The sequence below is a fragment of the Pongo abelii genome, chromosome 5 (assembly GCF_028885655.2).
Source record: "Pongo abelii isolate AG06213 chromosome 5, NHGRI_mPonAbe1-v2.0_pri, whole genome shotgun sequence".
In the NCBI taxonomy this organism is placed as follows: domain Eukaryota; kingdom Metazoa; phylum Chordata; class Mammalia; order Primates; family Hominidae; genus Pongo; species Pongo abelii.
In genome coordinates this window covers 156491577-156519435 of record NC_071990.2, presented here as the reverse complement: position 1 = coordinate 156519435, position 27859 = coordinate 156491577, and the positions used below count along the sequence as shown (strand labels likewise).

The 27859-nt window shown below is 36.3% G+C and overlaps 1 protein-coding gene across 18 annotated transcripts in view; it reads right to left on the bottom strand.

Annotated features, from left to right (window-relative positions):
- The window catches only part of SCAF8 (SR-related CTD associated factor 8), a 229923-nt gene that overhangs the window by 141923 nt on the left and 60141 nt on the right, over positions 1-27859 (bottom strand). For 14 of the 18 annotated variants that reach the window (XR_010140387.1, XR_010140388.1, XR_010140383.1 and 11 more), the window contains 10 exons: positions 26509-26639; positions 19435-19611; positions 17959-18038; positions 16087-16204; positions 13363-13494; positions 12751-12863; positions 11331-11524; positions 5720-5820; positions 2956-3069; positions 1163-1319 (listed from right to left, as the gene is read on the bottom strand). Coding sequence is in view for 11 of the 18 variants with exons in the window: in XM_024248032.3 (XP_024103800.1) it covers positions 1163-1319; positions 2956-3069; positions 5720-5820; positions 11331-11524; positions 12751-12863; positions 13363-13494; positions 16087-16204; positions 17959-18038; positions 19435-19611; positions 26509-26639 (1317 nt within the window). In the remaining 7 variants the exon portion in view is untranslated. The remainder of the gene's footprint in view (positions 1-1162; positions 1320-2955; positions 3070-5719; positions 5821-11330; positions 11525-12750; positions 12864-13362; positions 13495-16086; positions 16205-17958; positions 18039-19434; positions 19612-26508; positions 26640-27859) is intronic. The other 4 variants (XM_063725069.1, XM_063725068.1, XM_063725066.1 and 1 more) reach the window with 1 other exon arrangement.

The window sequence follows — 27859 nt, the reverse complement described above, 5'->3', positions numbered from 1 at the left end:
TTGACACTAAAGTACTATATAGTTTATCTATTTTATTATCTGTTTTTTTCACAGATAATAATTGTGTGAAACATGGGCTAGTAAACTTTATAGCATTTGAGGCTTTATGGGCCATGTGTTCTCTGCTGCAAGTGTTCAACTGTTATTGCAAAAAAAAAAGTAATATAAAATAGGTAAACAAGTGAGCATGGCTATGTTTCAATAAAACTCTATTTACAGAACAGGCTACCAACAGGATTTGGACCATGGGTATTAGGCTGCTGACCTCTGCGCTACACTCCACAAGAGGAAGAATTTTTGTCTATTTGTCTCACTGCTATAATTCCAGTTCCTAAAATTAGGCCTAACACACAGTAGAAACTAAAATATTTATTAAGTGAATACACTGGAATAAGCAGCCATTGGCGGGGGTGGGGTGAGGAGTAGGCCTGACAGGAAGAAAACAATAGAAAAAAATGGTTCAAAATTTTACATTGGTCTGAGAAACAAATATTCTGAAAATGAGCTAATTCTGATAAAAGAGCTACGGTGTGAAGAAAAAAGGTGTGTATATATATTTCAGTTCTTTTTCAAATGTTTAGATTTCCTATTGGTTATAACTGCAGATCATTTTGTCAATTTTTAACTGAAATCTTTTAAAATAAAAAGACAATTTTGGGGAAAAAAAAAAAGCAGGCTGATGATTATTTGGTATTGTAAAAGGCATCCCAGAAAGTATATAACATTGTATGAATCTGAACTCCCTAAACTACGATTCTATTGCTGCTATTTTCAACATGGATACTACTCAAAATAATCTGCAAAGTGTTTCAAAAAAACTTCTCAAGTTCCCACTTAAACTGAAGCAATTAGAAATATTTAGTTTTAAAAATCCCTCCCACACATAACTCTCAAGTATCAAAATGAAAAAAAAAAACAAAAACATATATTTAAAAATGCTACATTTATATAGACTTCTATACTTTCTAATCTATACTTTGACATCTATAAAATAGGTCCCATTAAGCATGTACCCTAGGGCATAGTAATGTATCTTTTCTCTTTTTTGGGAGATGAATCCAGGATACACAGTTAACGCTGTCATCCCAAATTCATTTCAGCTACAACCTTCTAAGCATACTTTTTTTTTTTTTTAACAATAAAAAGACCTTAGAATTCTTACCAGTATTTACAGTCTCCTGATCAATCATGCCTCCTTCTGCAAAACCTTCCAAGTCATCCACTTTAACTTTTTCCCATGGTATATACGTAACTCCAAGATCCACATCCCAGAATTGTTTGTATTCTGTTTTTACACCTTTGTTTAAAGCCCAAGCAATCTATTGTAAATGGGAAGAGGAAAAAAGAAAAGTTATATACACGTACTATAAAAACAAGGTAAAAAGTTCAAAATTTTATTTAAACAATGTAAACACAGTAAAATTGGATTTAGAAAACAGCTGGAAAAGCAAAGCTGAAAAACTAATAGTAGCCAAAAAAATTTTTTTCCAGTTGTTTCTCTTTGTCTGAGACAGGGTCTCACTCAGTCGCCCAGGCTGGAGTGCAGTGGCATGATCATGGTTCACTGCCTTGACCTTCTGGGCTCAAGCGATATTCCTGCCTTAGCCCTGCAGCGGCTGGAACTGCAGGCAGGCAACACCATGCCCAACTAATTTCTGTATTTTTTAGTAGAGATAGGGGTTTCATCATGTTGCCTAGGCTGTCGCAAACTCCTGGGTTCAAGCGATCCGCCCACCTCGGCCTCCTTAAGTGCTGGACAGGTGTGAGCCACTGTGCCTCGCCAGTTTTGTTTTTTAAAATAAAACTTACATTAGACATAGTATTTACAATAAAGGATTTCCACTTCTTATTGTAACTCTAATAGTGCAATGCATTTCCAAAGAAAATCCAAATCCACTTTTCACCATAAAAATGTCAACCTACATGAGGGGTGATTAGAATAGCATTTTCTTCACTTTTTGAGACAGGGTCTCACTCTGTCGCCCAGGCTGGAGTGCAGTAGCATAATCATGGGTCACTACAGCCTTGACTTCATGGGCTCAAAAGATCCTCCCACCTCAGCCTCCCAAGCAGCTGAGACAATAGATGCATACCATCACACTCAGCTAATTTTTAAGTTGTTTTGTAGAGATGAGGTCTCGCCATGTTGCCCAGCCTGCTCATAGACTCCTGGGCTCAAGTGATCCTCCCACCTCAGCCTCCCAAAATGCTGGGACTGCAGGTGTGAGCTGCCACACCTGGCCTGTTATTTTAGAAAAAATCTTTTATTCCAGAGGAGACTAGGGACACTTTAGTTTACACAAGAAACTTAGTCATGAATGAAAAAAGATGAGCATATATTAACTTTAATGAAAGTAGTTAAGTTTTTAATTCAGTTTCAGAAACTGATGAGATAAATAAACTTCAAATAACAGAAATCAAACTGAGTTAATCATAGAAAGTAATGGAAAGATATTCAAAAAATTCTCAGTATAAAGATTAGGAAGAAAATAAAAATATTCTGATAAATAATCTCTTCACAAGGGCCTGGTTTATATTTAAAAAAGATGTCAAGAAAAAAGAAGAAATCAATAATATAATTAGAAGGTATAGTTAAGGAGTACTCGGAGGAAAAGTGAATGAAAGACAATACTATAAAATGAACACATTCTGCTCACAGAATGGTGCCCTAGTTGACTCAGAAAGCTGTGCAAGTGTAATTTCAAGGAAGTAATTGACTAAAGTTCTCGTTATTGGACTTATTTTTACCTACATCTAATTCTGTAACTCAACGAACTGAAACGATAAGTTTCTGATGAGATTTGTCCATAACATTTAAAAAGAATATAATAGAGACATTCTAATAATCCAATAAAAGAAGAGCTTGTGACCCTTTTGTGAAAAACTCAGACTTTAACATAACAGACATTAAAAATACTGCCCCTCTACCCCAAGTTCCAATCCACCAAATCTCACCTTAATGACCTTGGACCCAATTTTATATGATCCAGAACTGAGTTTCTGAAGAGCTCGAAATGCATCTTGTCGATGAACCATGCAGACATAAGCACAGCCCCGGGGAGGAATCATCTAATAAAAAAAAAAAAATTGTTTCAAGAAAAGGTATAAGAACAGAAACTCATTCTGGTATTTTATGGTTTAAATGACACAAAACATTGACTACTTACTAATACTTCAACTCAATTTTGATAGATTACTGACTTATTTTCCCCTTTCTTCCTCCAGCTGTTTATTAGTAGGTACAATTCATGTACAATTAATAACTCAATTTTTAAAATCCCAAAATTCAAAACTCAATTAGGTATCATAAGCCACGATAAATGTGAAATCTTAAATATCACATGGCAATATTTTCTGAATACAGAAAAAGAACTATTAAAAACAAAACAAAATGTATAACTTCATATATATAATACCACCAGATAAAAGGGAAGTAGTATTATATAGCCAAAATATTTGAAGGCAACAATTTATTCCTAATATTACTTCAATTTTTCCAAATGTTATACTGAGTAATGCAAAGAGGATTTTTCTTTTGGGGAATTATCTTAATATAAAATCCATAATCTGAAACAATTGATGATAAAAATTTTCAGTCTTATAAAACTTTATTTTGTTCAAGTGCTTCTGGCAAAAGTTTTAACATAAAGAGAATAGCCTCAGTGTTCAGATCTGAGACTGATTTATAAAGCCTTTAACTATTCTACACCAGACCATAAAATTATACTTAATATATTAACTCAGAAAACTATTCACAGCATTTGTTTCTTTCTGAGAAACTCAAAAGGCATTCTATCATTTTATTTTCACTCAATACCTAATAAGCCATTATCTGTTATTAAAGCTTACATAGAAACTTTTTCCTCAGCCTTGCTAACACTTCAAGCTACTGCCTCTTTAATATTAATATCAAACTTCTTAAAAGAGAAATCTATCTAAACCTTGACATTCTTCTTTATCTACTGCAATCTAGCTCTAATTCCTCACTAACCCATTGGAAAATATTCTACTCTCTTCAAGCTCACCAATGACCTACTAAATGCCAAACTGAATGGACTTTGTCTTTGAAGTCCCCAAAATTAAATGAGTGGATTATGAATCTTCATTTCACAAAATAACTTAGTGCTCATTAATTTATAAGTACTATGCTCTCAAAACGTAATACAATAGAGAAGAGGGATAAGGCAAACAGATGCTCAAGGGACCATGATACAAGAAAGATTACAAATACGATCATCAAACATGAAAATCCAAAATGCTACTTGGACACAAGGTCTGTTCAGAGCAATGATTCCTGCTGTGCGTCAGAATCACCTATGCAGCTGTGAAACTTTGCTAAAAATTTGAAGACACTGAGCATGGGCATCCCTAATTTTTCAAATGTCAAGACATATTACTGATATGCAGCTAGAACTGAGATTCACTAGTTTAAAGGTAGGGGTAAATCAGAAAGAAACTTCAGAGAAAGTATATGGTTATAGACTCTGAAAGACAGTGATGCTTTTGACAGGTAAAATCTAAAGACAAAAGAATAAGAGAGGAAGACAGCACTCTTGTGGTATAGAAAGAGAAATCTGAAGTACCCAAGTTGAAATCCGTAACCAATCATCTTTTTATCACCTGTGTAACTCAAGCAAATCACTTAGTTTCCTCATTAGAAAATAACAGTATTTGAATTACTTAACCAGCTTCTTATGAGGCTCCAAAAAGATCATACACAGTCAAAAGTAAGATGCAAAATGGTTCAACTCAACTCAAATAAAGAATTCTGTTACTATTACAGAAAAGTCAAGTTTGGCCATTTAAGGAAGACTGGGAATTAAGACTAGAAAGGAAAACTGGGCAATTTTCTGATAAATAATGATAAAAAGATCCCACAGACATAAAACTGTAACCACAGGGAATGAAATCAGACGCCTGATGAATTAAGTCTCCTCATACTTCCTGTTTACTAGGATGGATGGATGGATAACTGTCTCCCCAAACAAATGACAACAAAACATTTCATCACACAGCAGGAGGAAGAAAGACAGAGAACACATAATTTTTAAATAAAAGAACAATTAAAATAGCTAACCAAAGATGTCTGACCTTCAGGGAAAAGCATCAGGCCTCATGAAGAATAAAGGAGGAGACTGAGTGGTGCAAAACTAGTGCAAGAATCAAGAGTGAAAGAGTTATGCTCAACTTACTAGCAATTCGCTGGCCATACTGATTTTCTTACCTAACATTTGCTCTGTTTGATAAAAAAGAGAGTAAAAGAGCACGAGAGGGCTAGAGAGTGAGAAGAAAAAGGCAAAAGAAACTGGGATCCTAAGTCCAGCTGTGTCTCCATGACTGCTTCTGTGGTCATGTGCAAGTGACTACAATTCTGTGGAACTCTCCATTTCCTCAGACGCAGTTTTTAAAAAAAGGAATTAAACCAGACCACACATAGGGTTCCTGCTAACTCAAACATTCGATGATGGTAGGAATCAAGCATGCTACACTGCTATAAAACTCAAGAATATTTTGTTAGAATTCCACTAAAAAATAAAAATAATTAAGGAGAGAAACAGCACCAAAATAAACACAGACATTATCAAAGTAAAGCAATCCTTTTAAAGATGTGTATTATTTAAGGCAGACATTATTGGGCTAATTAGGAACAGAAGTGATTCTTTGTATTAATAAAAACCTCCTTTTTTAAAACCTTAAATTATTAAGAACTGATACTTGCATTAATGGATTCAATCTGTCCAAACTCTTCAAACAGGTTGGTTAAGTCTTGCTGTGTTGCCTTCTTGTCCACTTGCCCAACCCAGAGAGTTGTACTACATACTGTCAAGACATAAGAGACAAATGACCTAAATCATATAGACAGTTACTTCTTTCAAAAGTAGTTGAGGAAAAAGCAGTAATAAACATAATAATTAAATTTAAGATAATACATTTAAAAATAATTGTCAATGAACACTTGCATCTGTTATGTTTAAAATCAACTAAAATCACAAGTATTAATTCACATCTCTGCCAAGTCAACCACTTACTTGTCACCTGTTTTCAAGCTTGGCTGCATGCTTGAACCATCTGTGGATGCCAGGGTCCCACTCTAAGAGGATGAGTGGCATGCAGTGTCAAAGACAGGGAACTGAGAGTTGTAAAATTCCCTAGGTGACTCTAATGTGCAACGAAGTTTCAAACCCACTTCTCACCGTAATCCCATTTGTGAACCTTTTTTTTTTTTTTGAGACAGAGTCTCACTCTGTCGCCCAGGCTGGAGTGCAGTGGCACAATCTCGGCTCACTGCAAGCTCCGCCTCCCAGGTTCATGCCATTCTCCTGCCTCAGCCTCCCGAGTAGCTAGGACTACAGGCGCCCGCCACCACACTCGGCTAATTTTTTGTATTTTTAGTAGAGACGGGGTTTCACCATGTTAGCCAGGATGGTCTCGATCTCCTGACCTCATGATCTGCCCACCTTGGCCTCCCACAGCGCTGGGATTACAGGCGTGAGCCACCGTGCCCGGCCTGTGAACCTTTTAAGTGTCTTTCTGTGCTGGAAGGATTAAGTGAATGTGTCTCCCTAATCAAGAGATAAATCTAAAAATAGCATCTTATCCTTAAGGAAACAATCCTTTCTGGGAAGATACAAAGGGAAAATGGCCAAATCAGAACCCCCTAACCCCTTGAAAGACTTGAAGATACTTAACCATTGAAGGCCATATCCCCTTAACAAATATTAAACATGAGACACCTTGCCTACTTTCAGCTGTACTGTTCATGCCTCCACGAATGCCTCCTTTTACAGAAGACATTTATTTAAAAAATATTTATAGCTGACACCTTTGCAGAATTTTCATACATTGTATTTGGATTTATGTCAATGTCCACATTTCTGGCTACCTTTGATCTATAATTAAAGACAGGTTTAAGGCAGGTTTTACTCTATGGCTAATTTAGCCCCATATGAAGGTACCCTTGGCAAGATCACTACTGAGTGCCCTAGGCTTTTCAACCAGGTCTCTCCACACTGGCTAGTCAGAACTCTTCTAGACCTGTGTAAGCTTTAGGAATCACTTAGCTAACACAGAGTCCCTGGTCATTGTTCTTTCCCTACAAGCTGTTTATCTCCTGTAAGTCTTACCCTATGCATATTCAATGTAATCTTCAACCAAAGTCTCAAGGAGCTCTGCATTAGGTTTTTTTTCATTTGTTTGTTTGTTTGTTTCTGAGACAGGTCTCACTCTGTTGCCCAGGCTGGAGTGCAGTGATGCGATCTCGGCTCTCTGCAACTTTCACCTCCCGGGCTCAAGTGATCCTCAGCCTTGTGAGTAACTGGGACTACAGGTGTGCGTCATCATGCTCAGCTAATTTTTCTTGTATCTTTAGCAGAGATGTGGTTTCACCACATTGCCTAGGCTGGTCTCAAGTAATTCCAAAGTGCTGGAATTACAGAGGCAAGCCACCATGCCTAGCCTTGTAACAGTTTTTTATTGCTGCTATAACAAAATAACATGAAGTTAGAATAAAACAAATACATTCCCTTATAGTTCTGAAGATCTACAATGGGTCAGCAGGTATGCATTCCCCTAGAGGGCTCTAGGAGAGAATCCGTTTCCTTACCTTTGCTAGGTTCTACAAGCTGCCTGCATTCCTTGGCTCATGGTCCCATCCTCCGTCTTCAAAACCACCTCCACAACATTTCCCAAATTCTCTCCCCTTTCATTATCACATCACCTTTTCTCTTCAACGTACTTGCTTCCCTCTTATGTACCCGTGTAATTAAACTGGGCCTTCTGGATAATCCAGGTTATCTCCCCACCTCATGATCCCTAATTTAAAAGGGCCTGAAAAGTCCCTTTTGCCATACAATGTAACATATTTAAAAATCCCAATGATTTAAATGTAGATACCTTTTAGGGGGCCATTATTCAATCTACCACAAACCCTTAACAGAAGTCTGGGCCTCTGTCATGGAAAAGATCCCCCCACCCCTTTATTTTTGGAGACGAGGTCTTGCTCTGTCACCCAGGCTGAGGCTGGAGTGCAATGTCCTAATTATAGCTCACTGCAGCCTCCTACTCCTGGGTTTAAGGCATCCTCCTGTCTCAGCCTCCACAGAAGCTGAAACTATAGGCACACCATCACCATGCTTGGCTAAGTTTTTATTTTTAGTACAGACATGGTCTTGCTCTTTCCCAAGCTGGTCTCAAATTCCTGGCCTCAAGCAATCCTCCCGCCTTGGCCTTCCAAAGTACTGGGATTATAGGTTTGAGCCAGTATACTCAGCCTTAAGGATTCTTTTGTGTTTTTTTGTTGTTTTGTTTTGATACAGGGTCTTGCTCTGTTCCTCAGGCTGGAGTGCAGTGGCACAATCATATCCCACTGCAGCTTCTCAACCTCCTAGGCACAAGTGATTCTCCCACCTCTTGCTTGAGTAGCTGGGACTTACAGAGGTGTGAACCACCTTGCCCTACTAATTTCTTTTTTTTTTGGGGGTACAGATGGCATCTCACTTTGTTGCTCAGGCTGGTCTTAAACTCCTGGCCTCAAGCAGTCTGCTGGCCTGTGCCTCCCAAAGTAGCTTGGATTACAGGTGTGAGCTGCTGCACCTGGCATTCACTTTTTCCTCTTTATTACTGGTTCTGCATATTCCAGCTGCCTTAATCTCCCTGAACTCTGTTCTATATTTCCCATCTCTTTCAATATTATCTCTCTACACATTTTTCCCATAGGAAACTCCATTTTTTCTCCCCAGAAAGCATTAAAGATTCTTGCCATCCCATGCAGAAGGGACACTTGATTCCTGGAATGTTATTATTCACTGGTGCTTTATATCCCCTAGACTATTCATGAAAACCTTGTGTTCTAAAATCCATGCTAAAGACCAACAAATCGTATGAAAACACTACCATATGTTTAAAATGTGTTAAGAAAGAATACAAACCACAGGAAATTGATACCGCTTTTGAATAAGGAGAGTTGTGAGGTAAACAATCAGAGATTATTTTTCACTGTACAGGCATACCTTGGAGCTACTGCAACTTTTGTTCCAGACCACCACAATAAAGCAGATATCGCAATAAGGTGAGTCACATAAATTGTTCTTCCCAGTGCATACAAAAGATATGTTTACACTACACTGTAACCTATTAAGTGTGCAATAGCATTATGTCTAAAAAAAAAAAAAAGTACATACCCTAATTTTAAAATATTTTATTGCAAAAAAAAAAGAAAAAAAAGAAAAAAAAACAATGCTGACATAGAGACAAAGTAGGCACCTGCTATTGGAAAAATAGTGCCAATAGATGTACTTAATATAGGGTGGTCACAACCCTTCAATCTATTAAAAAAAAAAAAAAAGGTATCTTCAAAGCACAATGGAGTGAAGTGCAATAAAACAAGGTATGCCTGTATTTGGTTATGCGTTTTTTATTCACGTGTTTTTTATTTTCTTTTTTGCTGTTTGTTGTACCCATGAAAATAAAACAGAAATAAAAAATAAATTCCACGGTTGAAAACTATGTAAACAGCACACATATGTTTACTGCGGCACTATTCACAGTAGCAAAGACTTGGAACCAATCCAAATGTTCATCAATGATAGACTGGATTAAGAAAATGTGGCACATATACACTATGGAATACTATGCAGCCATAAAAAGGATGAGTTCATGTCCTTTGCAGGGACATGGATGAAGCTGGAAACCACCATTCTCAGCAAACTATCACAAGGACAGAAAACCAGACACTACATGTTCTCACTCATAGGTGGGAATTGAACAATGAGAACACTTAGACACAGGCGGGGAACATCACACACTGGGGTCTGTCGGGGGGTGGGGGGGGGTGGGGGGGGTGGGGTGCTGGGGGAAGGATAGCATTAGGAGATATACCTAATGTAAATGACAAGTTGATGTGTGCAGCAAACCAACATGGTACATGCATACCTATGTAACAAACCTGCACATTCTACACAGGTACCCTAGAACTTAAAGTATAATTTAAAAAAAAAGAAAAAACTTAGATGACAGGTTGATGGGTGCAGCAAACCACCATAGCACCTGTGTACCTATGTAACAAACCTGCACATTCAGCACATGTATCCCAGAACTTAAAGGAAAATAAAATAGAAAATTAAATAAATGGTTTAAAAAAAAAAAAACTATGTAAACAGTGACATCAACAACATGACAAATTAAGTGAGAAATTAAACGAGAGCGACTCCATATAAAATCCTTACTCTAATATTGGCAAATAGATAATTCTGAACATCTTAATGGTAATCATGCGAGAAAGCACAGTAGAGATTTTTGTGGTCAAACGTTTGACATTATTTCTTTTATCAGCCAGCACTAAAATGTTTAGACGTATACCCTAACCCTAAGGGACAAACAAACTTCTAGAGCAAGGATAATCAATATTATCAGGTTGACACTAGCTCTCACAACCGGATAAAATTCATGCAAGATAGCCAAGGCCTACAAAAACTCCCAAAACTTAGTAAGAAGATGGCTATTGCCTTTTATTATAGGCCTGGGTTTCCAAGACGCTCTAGTAGCATAAATTATACCAATCATTTTTCTAACTCCCTGGCAGAGGGAATTTATGTGGAAGTCTTCAGAAATTAGATAACACAATCAATGTTTAGCTCTTTGGAAAGAATGACAATTTGCTCGATTTTATGTACTTCTTTGCCCATATGTAAACTCTTAGTTCATCTTAAAAGTCATAACCCACCAAGAACACCCTAGGCAGAATTTGGCACTAATTAAAACTTATTTTGCTGTGCTTAACATTCCTACCAAGTGAACTCTCCCCACGCCTGCTCCAAAACCAAACCCCACCACTACCAAATCTGTTCTAATCATACGTAACTGACTAACATGTAACCGTGCAAAGTTTGTACAGTAGGAATTATCCTGTAGTGCTAACCCATAACGTTATAGTTACTTTAAAAATTAGATATAGCTAAGTATATGCTTCCTTTAATAATTATTCCCACAGATCTGGTGGCCATAATTGCTAAGAATACTATAGACAGAAGTCACTGTGTCCATGCTACAGATACCAGCCTAGTCTGCTTTTTCAGTCAATATGTATTTTCTAACTTGCGTTTGAAAAACAAACAAAAAATCAACCCTCAATGACCTTGGTATTTGAATGGAATCTGTTCTTCCTTTTTCTTCTCTTCGCTATCATGTTACAAAAACCAGAGACAACATTACTCATTTACCAAACCACTTTTAAACTTAATCTGAAAATAAAATTTGGCTGAGAGACTTTGTAGCAGGTAACTATTTTTTAAATATTAATTGAAACCAAAGCACTGCAGATATATGTTACTTACCACTTAGTGTTTTAGATCTAATTGGAGGTAATCCCTTTTTCTGTCGTTCTTTCTCCCTTTCTCTGGCTCTCCTTTCACTTGAATACGACCGTGATGATTTCCTCTTTCTTTCTCTTGAGCGGGAGCGTGATCGCTTTCTGTGTTTACGCTTTCTAGAGCCAGACCGTGACCTAGACCTTCGTTTTCTTGGTGATCTACAAAAAATTTTCATTTTACTTCTAATGACAATGTTTTCTTTCTATCAAATCTGTCACTTCTAAGTGAGGGAAAAAAACTAACAAAAAAAGTTGTCTTATATTTAGTGACAATATGTTAAAATATTCTGAAGTACAATCAAGTCTCAAAAATGCGTTTTACTTAAATCCGTGTGCTGCTTAGGTCCATATTAGTTGGCAATGATTCTGAGTATTGGTGACTATTCACAATGAAGAGGAAAAAGATTCTAGAAAGGGTCTCACTTTCTCTTAGTGTATTCCAACTCATTTTTCAAACAGAAGAACAGGAATGAAAGACCAAAGAAAATTAAAAGACCATTTAAGTGTCAGAGCATTAGGCATTAGGCCACTACATAATTCTGCTTAGTAGTTTCCAACTTATAAAATTTTATGGTGCTTGTAGAAGGTGACACTGAAACACTTTCTTTTTTGCCTGTCAACCACTTGCCATTGAGCTCTCTTCAAAATGCTTAGTAAGATGCTGCTAATGACAAATGAAGATATCTTCAGCATTAAGATTGTTACTGCTTCAGGAAAATAACTCAGTGATACGCGGTGGGTCTAGAGAAAGTTGAACTGACAGGCTCTCATTTGCAATAGATAAATATAAAGAACTTTGTGACAAGAAAAAGAAATGACTGAAAAACTCATCAAACGTACTGCCCCTCTTCCAGCATTTACTGTTCAGATTTTCAGGGGCATTCATATGCAAAAAATAGGATACAAAAATGTTAAAGACTGATGCCTTTAAGTTAAGCTCATGAAGAAAACTATGTTTCCTAACGGTTTGGTATTACAGTTAATGTTTATAAAAATAAATTTTGTAGTTCCATTTTTATAACCATTTTTGGTATCACTGTGAGATGAATGGAATCCAGGAAATATGGCCTGACTTAACTGTTGTTTAGGGGCAACAATATTCTAAATTGGGTGTCATCATAATATTAACTAAAATAAAATATAATTCAAAATCCCTGTCTCATGATATGGCTGCCAATCTTATGTAAATTACTGAAATAAATGGCCACAGATATACCAATTAAAACAGAACAAAGGTTATCTTGTTTTTGGAATAACTTTTTTTCCGAGAGACTGTGAAAAAATATGTCATCCCAAGGAAAACATTTCCTTTCATCCTGATGCAAAGAAATAAAGCCAACATTTTAAAGTTCACACACAGCTATTATTAAATATCATTGTAGAACCTTGAACGAGATCGTGAATGTGTTCTTGATCTTGAGCGAACCGCCACTTTCTTAGCTTCTTGTTCAAAGACCTCCTCTTCCACTCCATCTTGCCCTTCATCTATATCCATATCCTTGAAAGTCAAAAGAACAGCAAACAAACAGAAAGGCTGGTTGAGACAGAGTTATACATTGACAATTCTGTTTTTAAAAATACTGACAATAGGAGCATTCATGCCTAATACAGGGGTGTCCAATCTTTTGGTTTCCCTGGGCCCCATTAGAAGTAATGTCTTTGGCCACACGTAAAATATACTAACACTAATGACAGCTGACGAGCTTTAAAAAAAAAAAAAAAAAAAAAAAAAAAAATCGCAAAAAACAAATCTCATATTGTTTTAAGAAAGTTTACAAATTTGTGTTGGGCTGCATTCAAAGCAGTTCTGGGCCATGTGCTTAGCCTAGGGGCCATGCTTAGGCCTTGGACAAGCTTGGCCTAATAGGTTAAACAATTACAAAGTGGAGCTTAAGTGTGGGAAAAATATATTCAGGGCACTGCTAGTATAAAATATTTTATATGATTTCTTCAGCCACTTTTAGAAATTTATGACCCAGAAAAACATTTACTTTTACCTGTTGCTGAATATCTATGGAATCATCCAAATTGACTTCAGGTTCAAGAAAATGCTGCTGACTACTCCCTTGTGATGGTGACGCTGAATGCTCTGACCCAAATGTTCCTTCCTGACTATCCTGAGGCGTGGCCTATTGAGAACATATACAAACACACAAAGATTGGGAGATACTTTTTGTTATGAATGAAAATGTAAACACAGCAAACATCACAATTACATGTTTAAAAACAAAAGCCATACATAAAAGAAATTCCATGTTAAATCATTTATAAAGTAATCAATCCAAAATTAAACATTTGTATAAACTCAAGTTTATATGAAAGCAGAGAACAGCTCCATAAAAGGAAGGGACTAAAATATTAAAATGGTAAAATCAAGTAAATTTTCAATTGTGAAAATATAAACTACAGAGGATTAATAAAGAAATTACAGCATGAAAAATATATAATGGCAGTCAGTTAAATGAATCTAGATTTTTCCCTGATGATTGGCATTAATAAAAAATGCTATAAAGAAAAAACAGGCCAGGCACAGTGGCTCACGCCAGTAATCCCAGTACTTTGGGAGGCTGAGGCGGGTGGATCACGAGGTCAGAAGTTCAAGACCAGCCTGGCCAAGATGGTGAAACCCGTCTCTACTAAAAATACAGAAAAATTAGCAGGGCACGGTGGCAGATGCCTGTAATCCCAGCTACTCAGGAGGCTGAGGCAGAGAACTGCTTGAACCTGAGAGGCGGAGGCAGCAGTGAGCTGAGATCTGCATTCTCAATCTCTCATAGGTTTTATACTATCTACCTTATAAAAACAGTTCTAGTTTTCTTTACCACTTTCTTTTCTTCATTAGATTCGTTTTTGAACAATGAGGTTTTTCAGAACTTCTATTCCATTCAAAGGGATCTTATTATTCTAAGCTGTGAAATTTTGGAACTAATATATAGAGTAATTAACTAAGCCCAGAGTTCTCTCTTTTGGGTAGGTGAGATTCTTACAACAGACTCGCTCTCTCTCAAGTTTATTTTTACTTCCATAACATGGTGTTAATTACAAGCTGGTCAAGACTACTTGATTCTGCTAAGAGAGAGACCATTAAAAAAATAAAGTACTACCAGGATTACAGTGCTTCTGCTAAACCTTCTAAAATGAAACTATGACTAAAGCAATTCACAAAGTGTTACATTTATAGCTCAACAAATCTGTTGTTTGGATAAATTCTTCCATCACGACTACTTCCTGCCTCTCTTAACAGTTCTGTGATTTTTGTATTATTATATCACTGATGACCTGTTTTGTTTTCTTTGAGTTACAACTTTGTTTTTTCTTTAAACAACATCTAAATGTTCTTAATTGTGTTCTATCTTTAACTTCTGGGTTCTCAGGCAGATATATTTGCTTGACATAAAATACTGCCCCTACTCTGGCCACTTATATCAGAATTGTTTCCTCAAAAAAAGGTATGAAACTCCATTCTCATAATTCTAGGCATGAGTTCCAATGCAGCAAATATCATTAACATCCATTTTATATTATTGTTTGCATTAAAAAGTCAAGTTCAGACCCCAATGTCTCAAGTTTGCTATCTCTTCCATCTAAAATAACCGTTCCCTCCTCCATGCTCCTAGAATCCTTCGGTTGTACCTCTGTGACAAAAATAAAGAATTCTGCCAGGTGTTCATACAGATGTATGTGCTCCATTAGAGAAGAGGTTACCTGATGCCACAACCTCATTTCTGTTCATCTTTGTATGTATCACTTGCCTAACAAGTGACACATACTTAAAAATATTTTGTGATATTTTTGTTAAACTCATTAATGCCAAAACTTTTTTAATATTAGGAAGTATGCTGGGGAGGGAGGGGGGGTTTCCTAATACTTTTATTCGGAACAGTTTACATGCGTAAGCATTTCTCACATACAGCAGAAAAAGGCTTTGTAATAAATTTAATCCTAGCTCTACAACTTAACATATTTTATCAATTCTAAGGTGCAATATTTTGTCAAAGCTTATCAAATTCATAAGATGAATTTAAAGGAGCCTTACAACTCAAAAGGATGTTACATTTAGTTATCGGTGTTTTAAAATTCTTGGCTATGCATAAAATAACCGCACATCTTAAGTCAGATAATATATAACACTAGCTGTACACTGCTGCATGAGATGTTTAATCTCACCAAGCTTCAACTTCCTCTGGGATAAAATGGGAGTCATAATGCCCATCTCCTGAGGGTTAAATGTATCCAAGCCTACAACATACCTAACAAAGCTCCTGCTACATGCTAACAGCAAATACGTTTTAAAAATTAAAGATAGCAATCTACATGGCCGTCATCATTGTCAACAATAACATAATCATCAACTTGCTTGATAGGGAACACAAAGAAAAACACGTTTAGTTTTAAGTGGTAATTCTGAAACCCCCTCCATCCTGTTCTCTACTTCCAGTATACTGAAATTAATTTCTACAATGTGGATTCATAAGTTACCAGAACACAATTTGATTACAGAAAAAACCATAAAGGTCCTGAAAAAAATGGATCTTACTAATAAGCGTTGAAAAAATATCACCATAACAAACTTTAGAAAGAAATAAAGTAGCTGGTAAAAGCTAAATAGTTGAGAAAATATTCTATTAAGACCAATTAAAAAAAAAGCCAACCCACAAAAATGCCAATTTATAGAATATAAATAGTAATAACTCTAAAGACCACAAGATGGGGTTATAAACCTTTTGAGGCTGTTGCTGCTCCAAGAGCTGCTGTCTGAGATGTTCTAGGTTTTGCTGTTGTAGTTGTTCTGCTATCTGATGAAAAATGGAATTGTTCACAGATTCTGAAACGTGAGAACTAAAAGGAAAAACAGGTGGAAACATATTTTAAAACCCACTAAAGATACTATGAAAATAACTGAGTATTCAAAGAAAACAAAAAAGTCAATTCAATAAAACATATTCTACTGCATGTTTTCTTTTGCAATTTTAATACTAAAAGTAGAATACTTGAGAACATTAATATATTAAAAGAAAAATACATTCTTCAATTGTACATCAATAGATGGATAACGTGTCAGAGATGCTCTGCTGAAGATCTGATATTACCGTCTCATGCTATTAAATACATATAAAGTACTGCTTTTTCATTAGAGCATATTAAGAAAATCTCCATATTTTTAAAAAGTTTAAATATTTAAACATTGTTACTTTAACTCCTCCTCTTACTATGAGACAGAAAAATAGTCTATCAATCAGTATGTATGAAATCTACCATTGTAATTGACCATAAAATTTATAAAACTAATATTCTTCCTTTAGAAAATCATATACATCATTAGGTATGTTAACAGAGGCAGATACTGTTTAAATAAGAAAAAATAATCGTTTAACTATATTCTTGGAAATTCACACCTGGAATACACCTGGGATTCTGGGTGCCACAAGGTAAGACATTAAACAATAAAAAGGGCATCCCAAAAGAGCCAAACAGGATGGTGAGAAGTCTTGAAACAGTTGGAAAAAAGTGTACTTCATCTGAAGCAAATAAACCTAAGAGGAAGAATGATACCTATCTTCAAATAATGAAAAGCTACATCTCTAAAGATAGCAGAGTAAATTTGATTCCTTGCTTCAGAAAGCAAAACGTGGGTCAGTGTATATTAACAGAAAATAAAGGAAACAGGATTCAGCTCAACAAAAGAACACACAATAATAACAATTAGTTAACTTCTCATCACAGAAAGCATTAAAATACTGGATAAATAAACTGTATCATCAGGACTGTTAAAGGAGATTCTTACATTGTTTAGGACACTGATCAACATGATTTCAAATGCTGCTTGCAAGTTTGCAATTCATAATCTAAAATACTAGTTTTTAAATTCTGTCAAGGGGAATCATTTTACTAAAATGATACATTTGTATTTAACATATTCTAAAATTATGTTTTTGTTTATTACCCCAATATATACAACTAATAACTTCTGTTTGAAACAAGAGACCCACGGACTTTCACCATTCATCCTTCTTCCATTCTCCCAACTTCTGCCCCTGCCTCCTCCAACATCTTCCCCCTACTAGTCCATTCACATACCCTCACAGAACCTTGGGCACTGCAGAATTGTTCAGGAAAAAAAAAGTAACTGATTTAATAAAAACATACAACACATTTCTTTACCAAAAAAAAAAAAAAAAAAATCCTCATAACTCCAATCCTTAATTCTGATTAGGTTGATGTGTTTCCACAATTTCATATGCTTTCTAGAAGTGGCCTCTAGCACTAGAAGCAAGCTTCATTCCTAGTATTCCAACCACTCTTACAATTAAGCTAAATAACTTAAAGCCTAATATGGAAAATATTACAACCAGTTTTACCAATATGTATCAATGTTCTTATAGGTAACTTTGATATAGTCTATTTGCAAAGATCTGAGAAAAGACTCAAAATAATACAAAAAGACAACAAGACATATCTCTATCACCTTTGTATAATGTTAGAGGTTCAACAGCTTGAAATAATAACCCCAACTTACTAAGTATACTTAGTAATTAAGATGGCAACATCCCACCCAATATAAAAAACTATGGCTATAAAGAAAAAATTCTTACAGTTGTGAAGCTGGAATTTCCTTTTTGGGTTCTTCACTATGCTCAGAATCTTCCCCAAAATCAAACCTATCCATCAACTTCTGGGGGAAAGAAGGAGAAACAGACATATTAAAAAGTGCTTCACACAAATACAAGTTACAAATGCTATTTTAAATGTCAATGGCATTCCGTTATCTCTATCATTTAATGTGTAAATAAACGTTTTGTATCACTTTATACTATTATAAAGTGTTTTGAGTAGATCTTTAAAGCATTTTGATATGTATTATCTTACATAACAAAACAAATTATGATAGAGGCAGGATAAACACTAATACTCAAATTTTACAGAAGACTAAGAATTAAAATAATTAGTTGGTTTTTCCATGGTAATAAGCTTGATAAAACATCTAGGGCCATAATCAATGGGTCTATTCCTAGTATGGGTCTCATCTTAGAATGCTGTTATTCTTCTGAATGCTCAATTTAAAGGCTTTTTATGTGGTCTAGCTATTTAGTGTTAGACTATATTAGACTTAGAAGCTGCTGGCCAAAACAGTCTAAGTAATAATCCAATAAATCAGTATCTACTTTCCTATAAAAAGTACAAATTTTAAAAATATGAACACCACTTCCAAGTAGTATGATACTCCCATAATTAATAAGCATATACTAAGAATATCACACACTGAATTGTACATGAAAGATTTTAAGTTTTAGAAAACACTTTAATTATTAATAATTTAGGCATCAACTTATTATAGTTACAGTATAGTGACTAGTTGTAGAGAAGTTTTCCTTTAAACATTTTACATATTGATTAAAGAATTTTAATTTTTGCAGGTCCAAATTACAGAACCCAGAGCATCACAGTAAAATGCGGCACCCATGAAAGTAATCAGACAAGCTCAGAAAATAATCACTTGCCTCAGTGGTGAATACAAGATTTTACTGACTAGTTATTTTTAGTCAAATGAAAATATTTTAAATGTTTCAAGAAAAAAAAAAAATTTTTTTTTTTTTTGAGTCAAGAGTCTTGCTCTGTCACCCAGGCTGGAGTACAGTGGCTCAATCTTGGCTCACTGTGACCTCTACCTCCCAGGTACAAGCAATTCTCCTGTCTCAGCCTCCCCAGTAGCTGGGATTACAGGCACGCATCATCTGGCTAATTTTTGTATTTTTAATAGAGATGGGGTTTCACCAGGTTTGCCAGGCTGGTCTCAAACTCCTGGCCTTAAGTGATCCTGCCTGCCTTGCCCTCCCCCAAAGTGCTGGGGATTATAGGTGTGAGCCACTGTGCCTGGCCTAAGAAAAATTTTTTTAATTACTTATTTTTTTTCAGAAGTTTGAACCTTTTGTAAAATTCAGACTGTCTTATACAGTGTACAGGAGATATTAAAAGTCTACAATAAAATTTATTTATAGAATTAAAATCCATATGATAGTGTATAATATTTAATAATTCATATAGACTCGATCTGATATTTTAATTTCTACCTTGTTAAAGGAGACTCCCTGTTCTAAGGGAGTAAGAGTGTTGGCAGCTGCAGCTGCAGCTGTAAGTTGTGCCGTAAGAGCTTGCAACTGAACAACAAGACCAGCATCTAGGGCCTGCAGAATGGAAGGCTGGGGCTTCTGTTGTTGTATCTGTAAGGTTTGTATTAATTGTTGAAGCTGGAGAGAAAAAAAATATATTACAAAACAGGTGTTGGGTTTTTTCTGTAAGAGTGGCCACCTAAAACTTTTAGTCAGTAAAATTAATCATTCCACACTCTCTTTGAAAAAAATACACACTATTAATAAGTTAATTTTTTTGAAGTTTTTCTGTGTACCTTATATAACACAGTACTTAATAAGTTTGTCTTACTTCTGGAAAGTCAGCGAACTTTAAACAAAATAAAGTGATCTGTGACAACCAGATAAAGCACCCATCACAAGCTGACACATTTTTCACTACATTTCTCAACCTTGTTCAATTAACTCTTTAAACTCAGTAAAAGGACGAGTACTGAAAATAGCAGCAGCTTTTGCTATTATTCAGAATTACTACCATCTGAGCACGTGCTTCCTGAAAGTTGGAGAGTCATTAAGAAATCTGTTTCTCAGAGTAGAGTCTGGCAACTAGTTATTAATAATAGTGTCATCTAGAGTTGAAGGCAACTCTTGTTCCCACTATGTACCCACCCCTGTTAAAAAACAGACACAACAGTGAGATCTTTAAGAGATTCTATAAATAAGAAAACCCTATATACATCCCAGAAGTAAATGATAATCAATCTGGTTATAAGCCTGAGTTAAATCCAAAAATTATTAGTTTAAAAGAGAAAAATAAAGACAGCAAAGCTACTGATAACCAAGACAACTGTACTCTTGAAGTTCAACTTCTAGGATGAGAGGACACAAAAACTATGTAAGATGACAGTAAAGTAATTTCATGTCTACTTAAAACAGTTAACACTAGGAAACAAACTAGAGTCACTTCACTATCAACTAAACATTTTCTATAAAACTATTAAAATGATAGAAACACCGTATTTCCCCTTTACACTTTTTAACTGCTCCTTTTGACATCTCCATTTTTCCCAATTGCACTGTTATTCTTTTGGTCACCCAGGTAAAAAACCACTGGAGCATCCAATTTTCTTTCTCTACTCTGACTCTGCAGTCTATCAATTACTGTCTTACTGACTCTGTTTGTACTATTCCTTTCAAAGTTTCTTCTCCTGTCAAAAATATTTATTTTAATAGGCATCTTTTAAAATAAGAACACTTGCTTTATGAATTGTTTCCAAAATATTACAAAATAAAATTACTAATTCTATAATTTCATCTAATATACAGTTAATACTCAGTTTCCCAACTGTCTCAAAAATGTAGAAAATAGATTCAACCTAAGAGTACACATCGGTTTTTCAAAATATTTTTAAGTCTAGAATGGCCCCATGTTTTGTATTGTATTTTCAGAAAGTATACAACCTTACTATTTTTCATAAACATTACCCTCCTTACCAAAACCAATACTACCAAAAGAAAGATATTCTGTCTCTAGACTTCTCCTCTCTCTAATCCATGTAAAGTACTGTTAAGATCATGTGACTTCAACATAAAAAGTCCTTGGTGACTCCCCATTGCTTACCAAATGAATCCCTTATTTCTGAGCCCACCATTTATAGTTTTCACAGCCCAGGTCACACTTAAGTCTGCCATTTAACTTTGTCATTAATAGCTTACACAGACTATCTTTTCCTTCAAACAACTCAACTCTACAATATCCTTTGTATATCCAACACTGTAATGCTTCTGTACATCATTCATTCATTCCACAAAAACATATTGAACACCATCTACAACCTAGACATTGGACAGGCAGCAGTCAACAACCATAAAAAATTCTTGCCCTAGTTTAGCATACATTCCAGTGGGAAGAGGTAGAAAAAAAACCAAGTAATTATATAACATAACAGAAGGTAGTAAGTGCTAAGGAAGGAAGTAAGCAGAGGCGAGAGAGAACGGAGTGTAAAGAATGACAGGTAGAGTTTACAGTTTTAAATAGCAGTCACGGCCGGGTACGGTGGCTCATGTCTATAATCCCAGTACTTTGGAAGGCCAAGGCGGGCAGATCACTTAAAGTCAGGAGTTTGAGACCAGCCTGGCCAACAAGGTGAAACCTTGTCTCTACTAAAAATACAAAAATTAGCTGGGTGTGGTAGCAGAAGCCTGTAATCCCAGCTACTCAGGAGGCTGAGGCAAGAGAATTGCCTGAACCCGGGAGGTCAAGGTTGCAATGAGCCGAGATTGCGCCATTACACTCCAGCATGGGTGACAGGGCAAGACCTGTCTCTAAATAAATAAATAAATAAATAAATAAATAGCAGTCACTGAAGGCCTTATTAAAGTGACATTTAAACAAAGACAAGAGATGAAACCGTATGAATATATGAGGAAAGTGGGTTTTCAGTATAAAAAACTTCAAATGCAGAGATCTCGGGGCAGGATTATAGGTAGTTTATTTAAGAAACAACAAAAAGGATGGAACGAGTCACAGGAGAAAGAGGTGAGAAAGCAAAGCAAAGGATAATATAAAACCAGGGTGGGGGGCTGGGCAACATAATCAAGTCTTATCATTAGTTAGAGAAGTCTATGAACTGGTGATAGAAAATGTTGGGAAGGGAACAATAGATCAAACTGAGAACATACAAGGACCAATGAAGTGATTGTTGAAACCTGGGCTTTTAGTGCAGGCGCGATGGCTCGTGCCTGTAATTCCACTGACTTGGGAGGTGCAGGTGAAAGGACTGCTTGAGGCCAGGAGTCTGAGACCAGCCTGGGCAACATAGTGACATCCTGTCTCTATATAAAAACAAAAAAATTGGCTGGGCACAGTGGCTCATGCCTGTAATTCCAGCACTTTGGGAGGCTGAGGTGGGGGGATCGCCTGAGGTCAGGAGTTTGACACCAGCCTGGCAAACATGGTGAAACCCCGTATCTACTAAAAATACAAAAATTAGCTCGGCGTGGTGGCAGGTGCCTGTAATCTCAGCTACTCGGGAGGCTGAGGCAGGAGAATCACTCCAGGAGGCGGAGGTTGCAGTGAGCCGAGATAGCGCCATTTCACTCCAGCCTGGGTGACAGGGTAAGACTTCATCTCAAAAAATAATAATAAAATAAAATAAAAATAAAAAATTAACCAGGCATGCTGGCTACAGGTGTAGTCCCAGCTACTTGGGAGGCTGAGGTGGGAGGATCGCTTCAGCCCAGGAGTTCAAAGACGCAGTGAAATACAACTGCACCACTGCACTCCAGTCTGAGTGACAAAGCAAAACCCTGTCTCAAAAACAAACAAACAAACAAAACATCTTGGACTTTTACTCTGAGTGAGACAGGGAGCCACTGGAGGATTCTGAGCAGAGGAGTTGCATGAACTCTCAGGTATGAAAAGGGTCATGCTACCTGCAGTATTGAGAACAGACTGTTGTGGGGTAAGGGTAGAAGCCCCATTAAGTGGTTTCTGCAATAAACTAGCTAAGAAATGATGGTGGCTTAATTCTAGGAACTAGTGATAGAGGTGGTGAGTTAGTGATTCAGAATATATTCTGAAGGCAGAGGATTTCTTAACAGATTGGATCTGAAGAACAAAGGGAAGAAAAGAATCAAGGATGACTCTTAAGCTTTTGGGTATGAGCAAATGGAAAAATCGCATATCCATTAACTGAGATGAAGATGCAGGTGGAGCAGGTTTTGTTTGAAAGACTCAGAATTCACCATTTACTCTTAATTGTCTCTGTCTATGTAGCTCATCCTTAGCATCCATTTCTTACTCATCCTTTAAAAAACAAATTTAATTGTCATCTGTATAACAGAACTTTCCTGAACCAATTGTTCAAGCCAAAGTATTATCTCTAGTTCTGAATTTCCAAAGCCCTTCTTTTCTAAACTTCTCCCATGATTCTTATTAATTTTAAATTTAATTACATTTATGTATTGCAATTAATCTTGATTATTAAACTTTAGGCTTCCAGAGGCCAGAGAATGTTTCTTGCTCGTCTTGTATACTCCAGAACAAGGTACAGTGCCTCAAACACTGCAGGTCAAAGTAAATGTTTGCTGAAGGTTGAGCGAATGAAAAACAACCAACGAAGTGATATAGTATCACTGGACTTCAGACACCAAACTCTAAAAAACTTTAGCTTGATTTGAATAGTGAAGGAAGGGTGAGACGTATGAAAATTGGAGAAGCACATGATAAAGTAAAACGGAGTGCAACACAAGCAAAGAGAATACTTACATTAATTTAGAGAAATCTATGAAACTTTGTCATCTAAGTAATGAAAAATGTTAGAAAAATATAACAGGTTACCTTGAGAATAACTCTAAATACCACAAAGTTGGATTTTATTCTATGTATAATATGTAATTATTGCATGTTCCTGAGCTTAAGTTTAAAACATACAAGATCATTGATAGGCTGGGCACGGTGGCTCACGCCTGTAATCCCAGCACTTTGGGAGGCAGAGGCGGGCAGATCACGAGGTCAGGAGATCGAGACCATCCTGGCTAACACGGTGAAACCCTGTCTCTACTGAAAATACAAAAATCAGCTGGGCGTGGTGGCAGGCACCTATAGTCTCAGCTACTCGGGAGGCTGAGGCAGGAGAATCACTTGAACCTGGGAGGCAGAGGTTGCAGTGAGCCAAGATCGTGCCACTGTACTACAGCCTGGGCGACACAGCGAGACTCCGTCTCAAAAGAAAAAAAAAACATCACTGATAAAGATTAATCTTGCAAAGAATTAAAATGATGGATCAAAAAGGGAACAGAAGCAGCAAAGGGATCAAAAGCTATTCAGAGGAGTACATCAACAGTCCAAAAATGAAGAACTAGGGTAGTAACAGAAAGAAATAAAAAGCAAGCATAAATTGCAATAAACCTAAATTTAGAGCAAAAACACAACACAAAGTCAGATGTGCATGCCAAAGTTAGTTTTTAAAAAAATTACATACAACTATGAAAAACAAAACAGATTGTTTCTAATCATAAACATTAATAAAGTTTATTCAGGAAAGGTAGCGTAAGTGAATACAAATAACCAAAAAAGAATTGAAAAATGTTATCAAAAATTAATCTCCCAGAACACACTAAACCCTAGAGGAGCTTGTGGTTCCTTTTTTGTTGTTTTTGTTGTTTTTTTTTTTTTTTGAGTCTCACTCTGTCACCCAGGCTAGAGTGCAATGGCGTCGTGATCTCGGCTCTCTGTAACCTCCACTTCTCAGGTTCAAGTGATTCTCCTGCCTCAGCCTCCTAAGTAGCTGGGATTACAGGCATGTGCCAACTTGCCCAGCTAAATTTTGTGTTTTTAGTAGAGACAGGTTTCACCATGTTGGCCCGGCTAGTCTTGAACTCCTGGCCTCAAGTGATCCACCTATATGGGCCTCCCAAAGTACTGGGATTACAAATGTGAGCCAGCATGCCTGGCCCCTAGAGGTTTTTTGATTAAGTTCATCCAAACCTTCCAGAGGCAGGAAGCACTCAGGTTGTACTGTACAGAATACAGAAAAACGTAACCATTTCTAAATTGATCTCACAAAGCAAGCAATAATCCTGATTTAAAAATAGAGTAGGGTGATAAAAACTAGGAACCCATCTCAGTAGAGTTGCAAATAGAAACTAGTTGTGAAATAGTTTACACTTCAAAGCAAAACAAAAATTACAGAATATTTAAATGTACTGCCTCAAAGGATAGCATGAATTTGAGAGTCAGAAAAAGAGAGAGAGAGAGAGAGAGAGAGAGAGAGAGAGAGAGAGAGAGAGAGAGAGAGTGTGTGTGTGTGTGTGTGTGTGTGTGTGTGTGTACAGGACTGCAATGCTGAATCATTATAATAAAGTCTAGTAATCAAAAAACCATACTATTATCTTCACTAACAAAATTTTAAATCAAAACCCCATAAAACACTATCATCTAGAAAAAGGAGAATATGCCCCTCATAAAGAATACATATCTCGAAACAAAACCAACATCACAGTGGGACAAAAATGAGGTATTTCTATTTGAGTCTGAAAAAAGCTAACAATGAGTATACTATCATTATTTCTATTATGATCTCTTCCATAACTTAGTGCAATACATTAAGAAAACTATATATAAGTACTTAAACTGAGGACACAGAATTATCATTAGTTACAAATAATATAACTGGAAAATGAAAGAAAATCAGCTGAAAACTAAGAGAAACTGGTATTGACTACAAAAATCCAATCTATTCAAATATATTCATGGAAATCAATCTAAGAAATTTGAAGAATCTACATTTAAAGAGCTACAAAGCTTAATTAAGAGACATAAAAGATTTGAACAATAAAAGTATATGTATAGATACAATGGAAAAACTTGATATTATAAAGACAGCAATCTTTCCCATTCCTCGATTCAATTCATACATGTTGTGTGATTCCCCTCTATTCGTGAAGTTCTAGCCACAGAAGCCTTCGTCTATTCCTACAATATACCACATTGCTTCCCACCTGAGGACCTCTATACTTGCAATTCTATTTCTTATCCTCCTGTCCTGCCATGACTAGTCCATTTCATGTCTCGATTCAAAAGTCACTTCCTCAAATACACCTCCTGTTGGCTATCCTCTCTACTTCTGACCCCTTCCCCCAAATCTAGTCACTATAGATTTACCCTTTCTTAATGTCATTAGTCACTACCTACGATAATTTTGTCATACTTTTTTTTACCATCTGTCCCCCTTAAGATAGGAGGAGGTCTTCTCTAAGATAGGACTCCTGTCTTGTTACTGGAGTGTGATAGCACCTAATAATATTTGGCAAAACTATGTGCTAATTCCGTATTTTGGTACAGAATAAATTTTTATAGAATAATTTTTAATGACATGAAAGCATTCATGATGCGCTATTAAATGACTTAAGCAAGTAACAAAGTATACATAAAGGTCCCATTTTTATAAAACTAAAAAAAGCACATATTCTCTAAGTGGTATGTTACAAAGTAATACATTAGGAAAATATTAAACTCTAAATTATTCTTGACATAACGGAAAAACCGCTCACCTGCTGGCCTTGAGGACTTTGCAAGATCTGAGCTACAGCCGCAAGTGTATCTGTATTTGTTATCTGAGATACCCACGGATCAGGTAAGCCTTGGACCACATTGGCTGGAGTCACAGGTGTCACAGGAGTTCCTTTTAAAAAGAACAACACACCCCCCAAATAAATATGTAAGTAAATAACTAAGACTAGAAAAAGCAGAATAATTTATTACTTTTATAAAAAACATGCACACATATTGTTTTTATTTTATTGTGTCCACTTTGAAAAAATCACTTAAAATCCTTTACAGAATTAGGTACATTACACACACACACACACACACACACGCCCCCCGCTCAAAAGGATCTGTCCAAATTTGTCCTCCTCAATTAACTAAGTTACTGTAGTGTCCCCACTTATGCTTGGGAGATGTGTTCCAAGAACTCCAGTGGATGCTTGAAACCAGAGCTAGCACCAAACCCTATATATGATATGTTTTTTTCTGTATGTACACATATACCTATGATAAAGGTTAACTTATAAATTAGGTACAGTAAGAGATTAACAACACTAACTAATAATAAACTATACTGTGAAAAAAGTTATGTGAATATGGTCTCTCCCTCTTTTTCTCTATCTGTCAAAATATCTTATTGTACTATACTCATCTATTTTCAGACTGTGGTTGACTGCAAGCAATTGGAATCACGGAAAGCAAAACCGTGGATGTGGGGAGACTATTGTACTTTTAAAGCCTACAATACTTAACAGCCATTAAAAATCTTACTTTAGAGACAAAAATTCAGTAACATAAGGAAATATTCAAAATACAATCTTCAATAAAAAAATTTTATAGTAAGTACACATAATATAAAACCATGTTTGGGCCAGGTACAGTGGTTCATGCCTGTAATCCCAACACTTTCAGAGCCCAAGGCAGGAGAACTGCTTGAGCCCTGGAGTTCGAGACCAGCCTGGGCAACACAGAAAGACTCCGTCTCCAACAACAACAACAACAACAACAAAATTAGCCAGGCATGGTAGTGCATGCCTGTTGTCCCACCTACTTAGGAGGCTGAGATGGGAGGATCACTAGAACCCAGGAGGTCGAGGCTGCAGTGAGCTATGATCACATCACTGCACACCAGCCTGGGTGACAGAGCAAGGTCTCAAAAAACAATACATCAATTTTTGTTCATACACACACATACACACACACACACACACACACACACACACACACACACACACACACAATACATACGAAATGCTAACCAATTTAATTCTTGGAGCTATGATTTAAAAAAAAATTTTTTTTTTTTTTTTTTTTGAGACAGTTTTGCTCTTATTGCCCAGGCTGGAGTGCAACGGC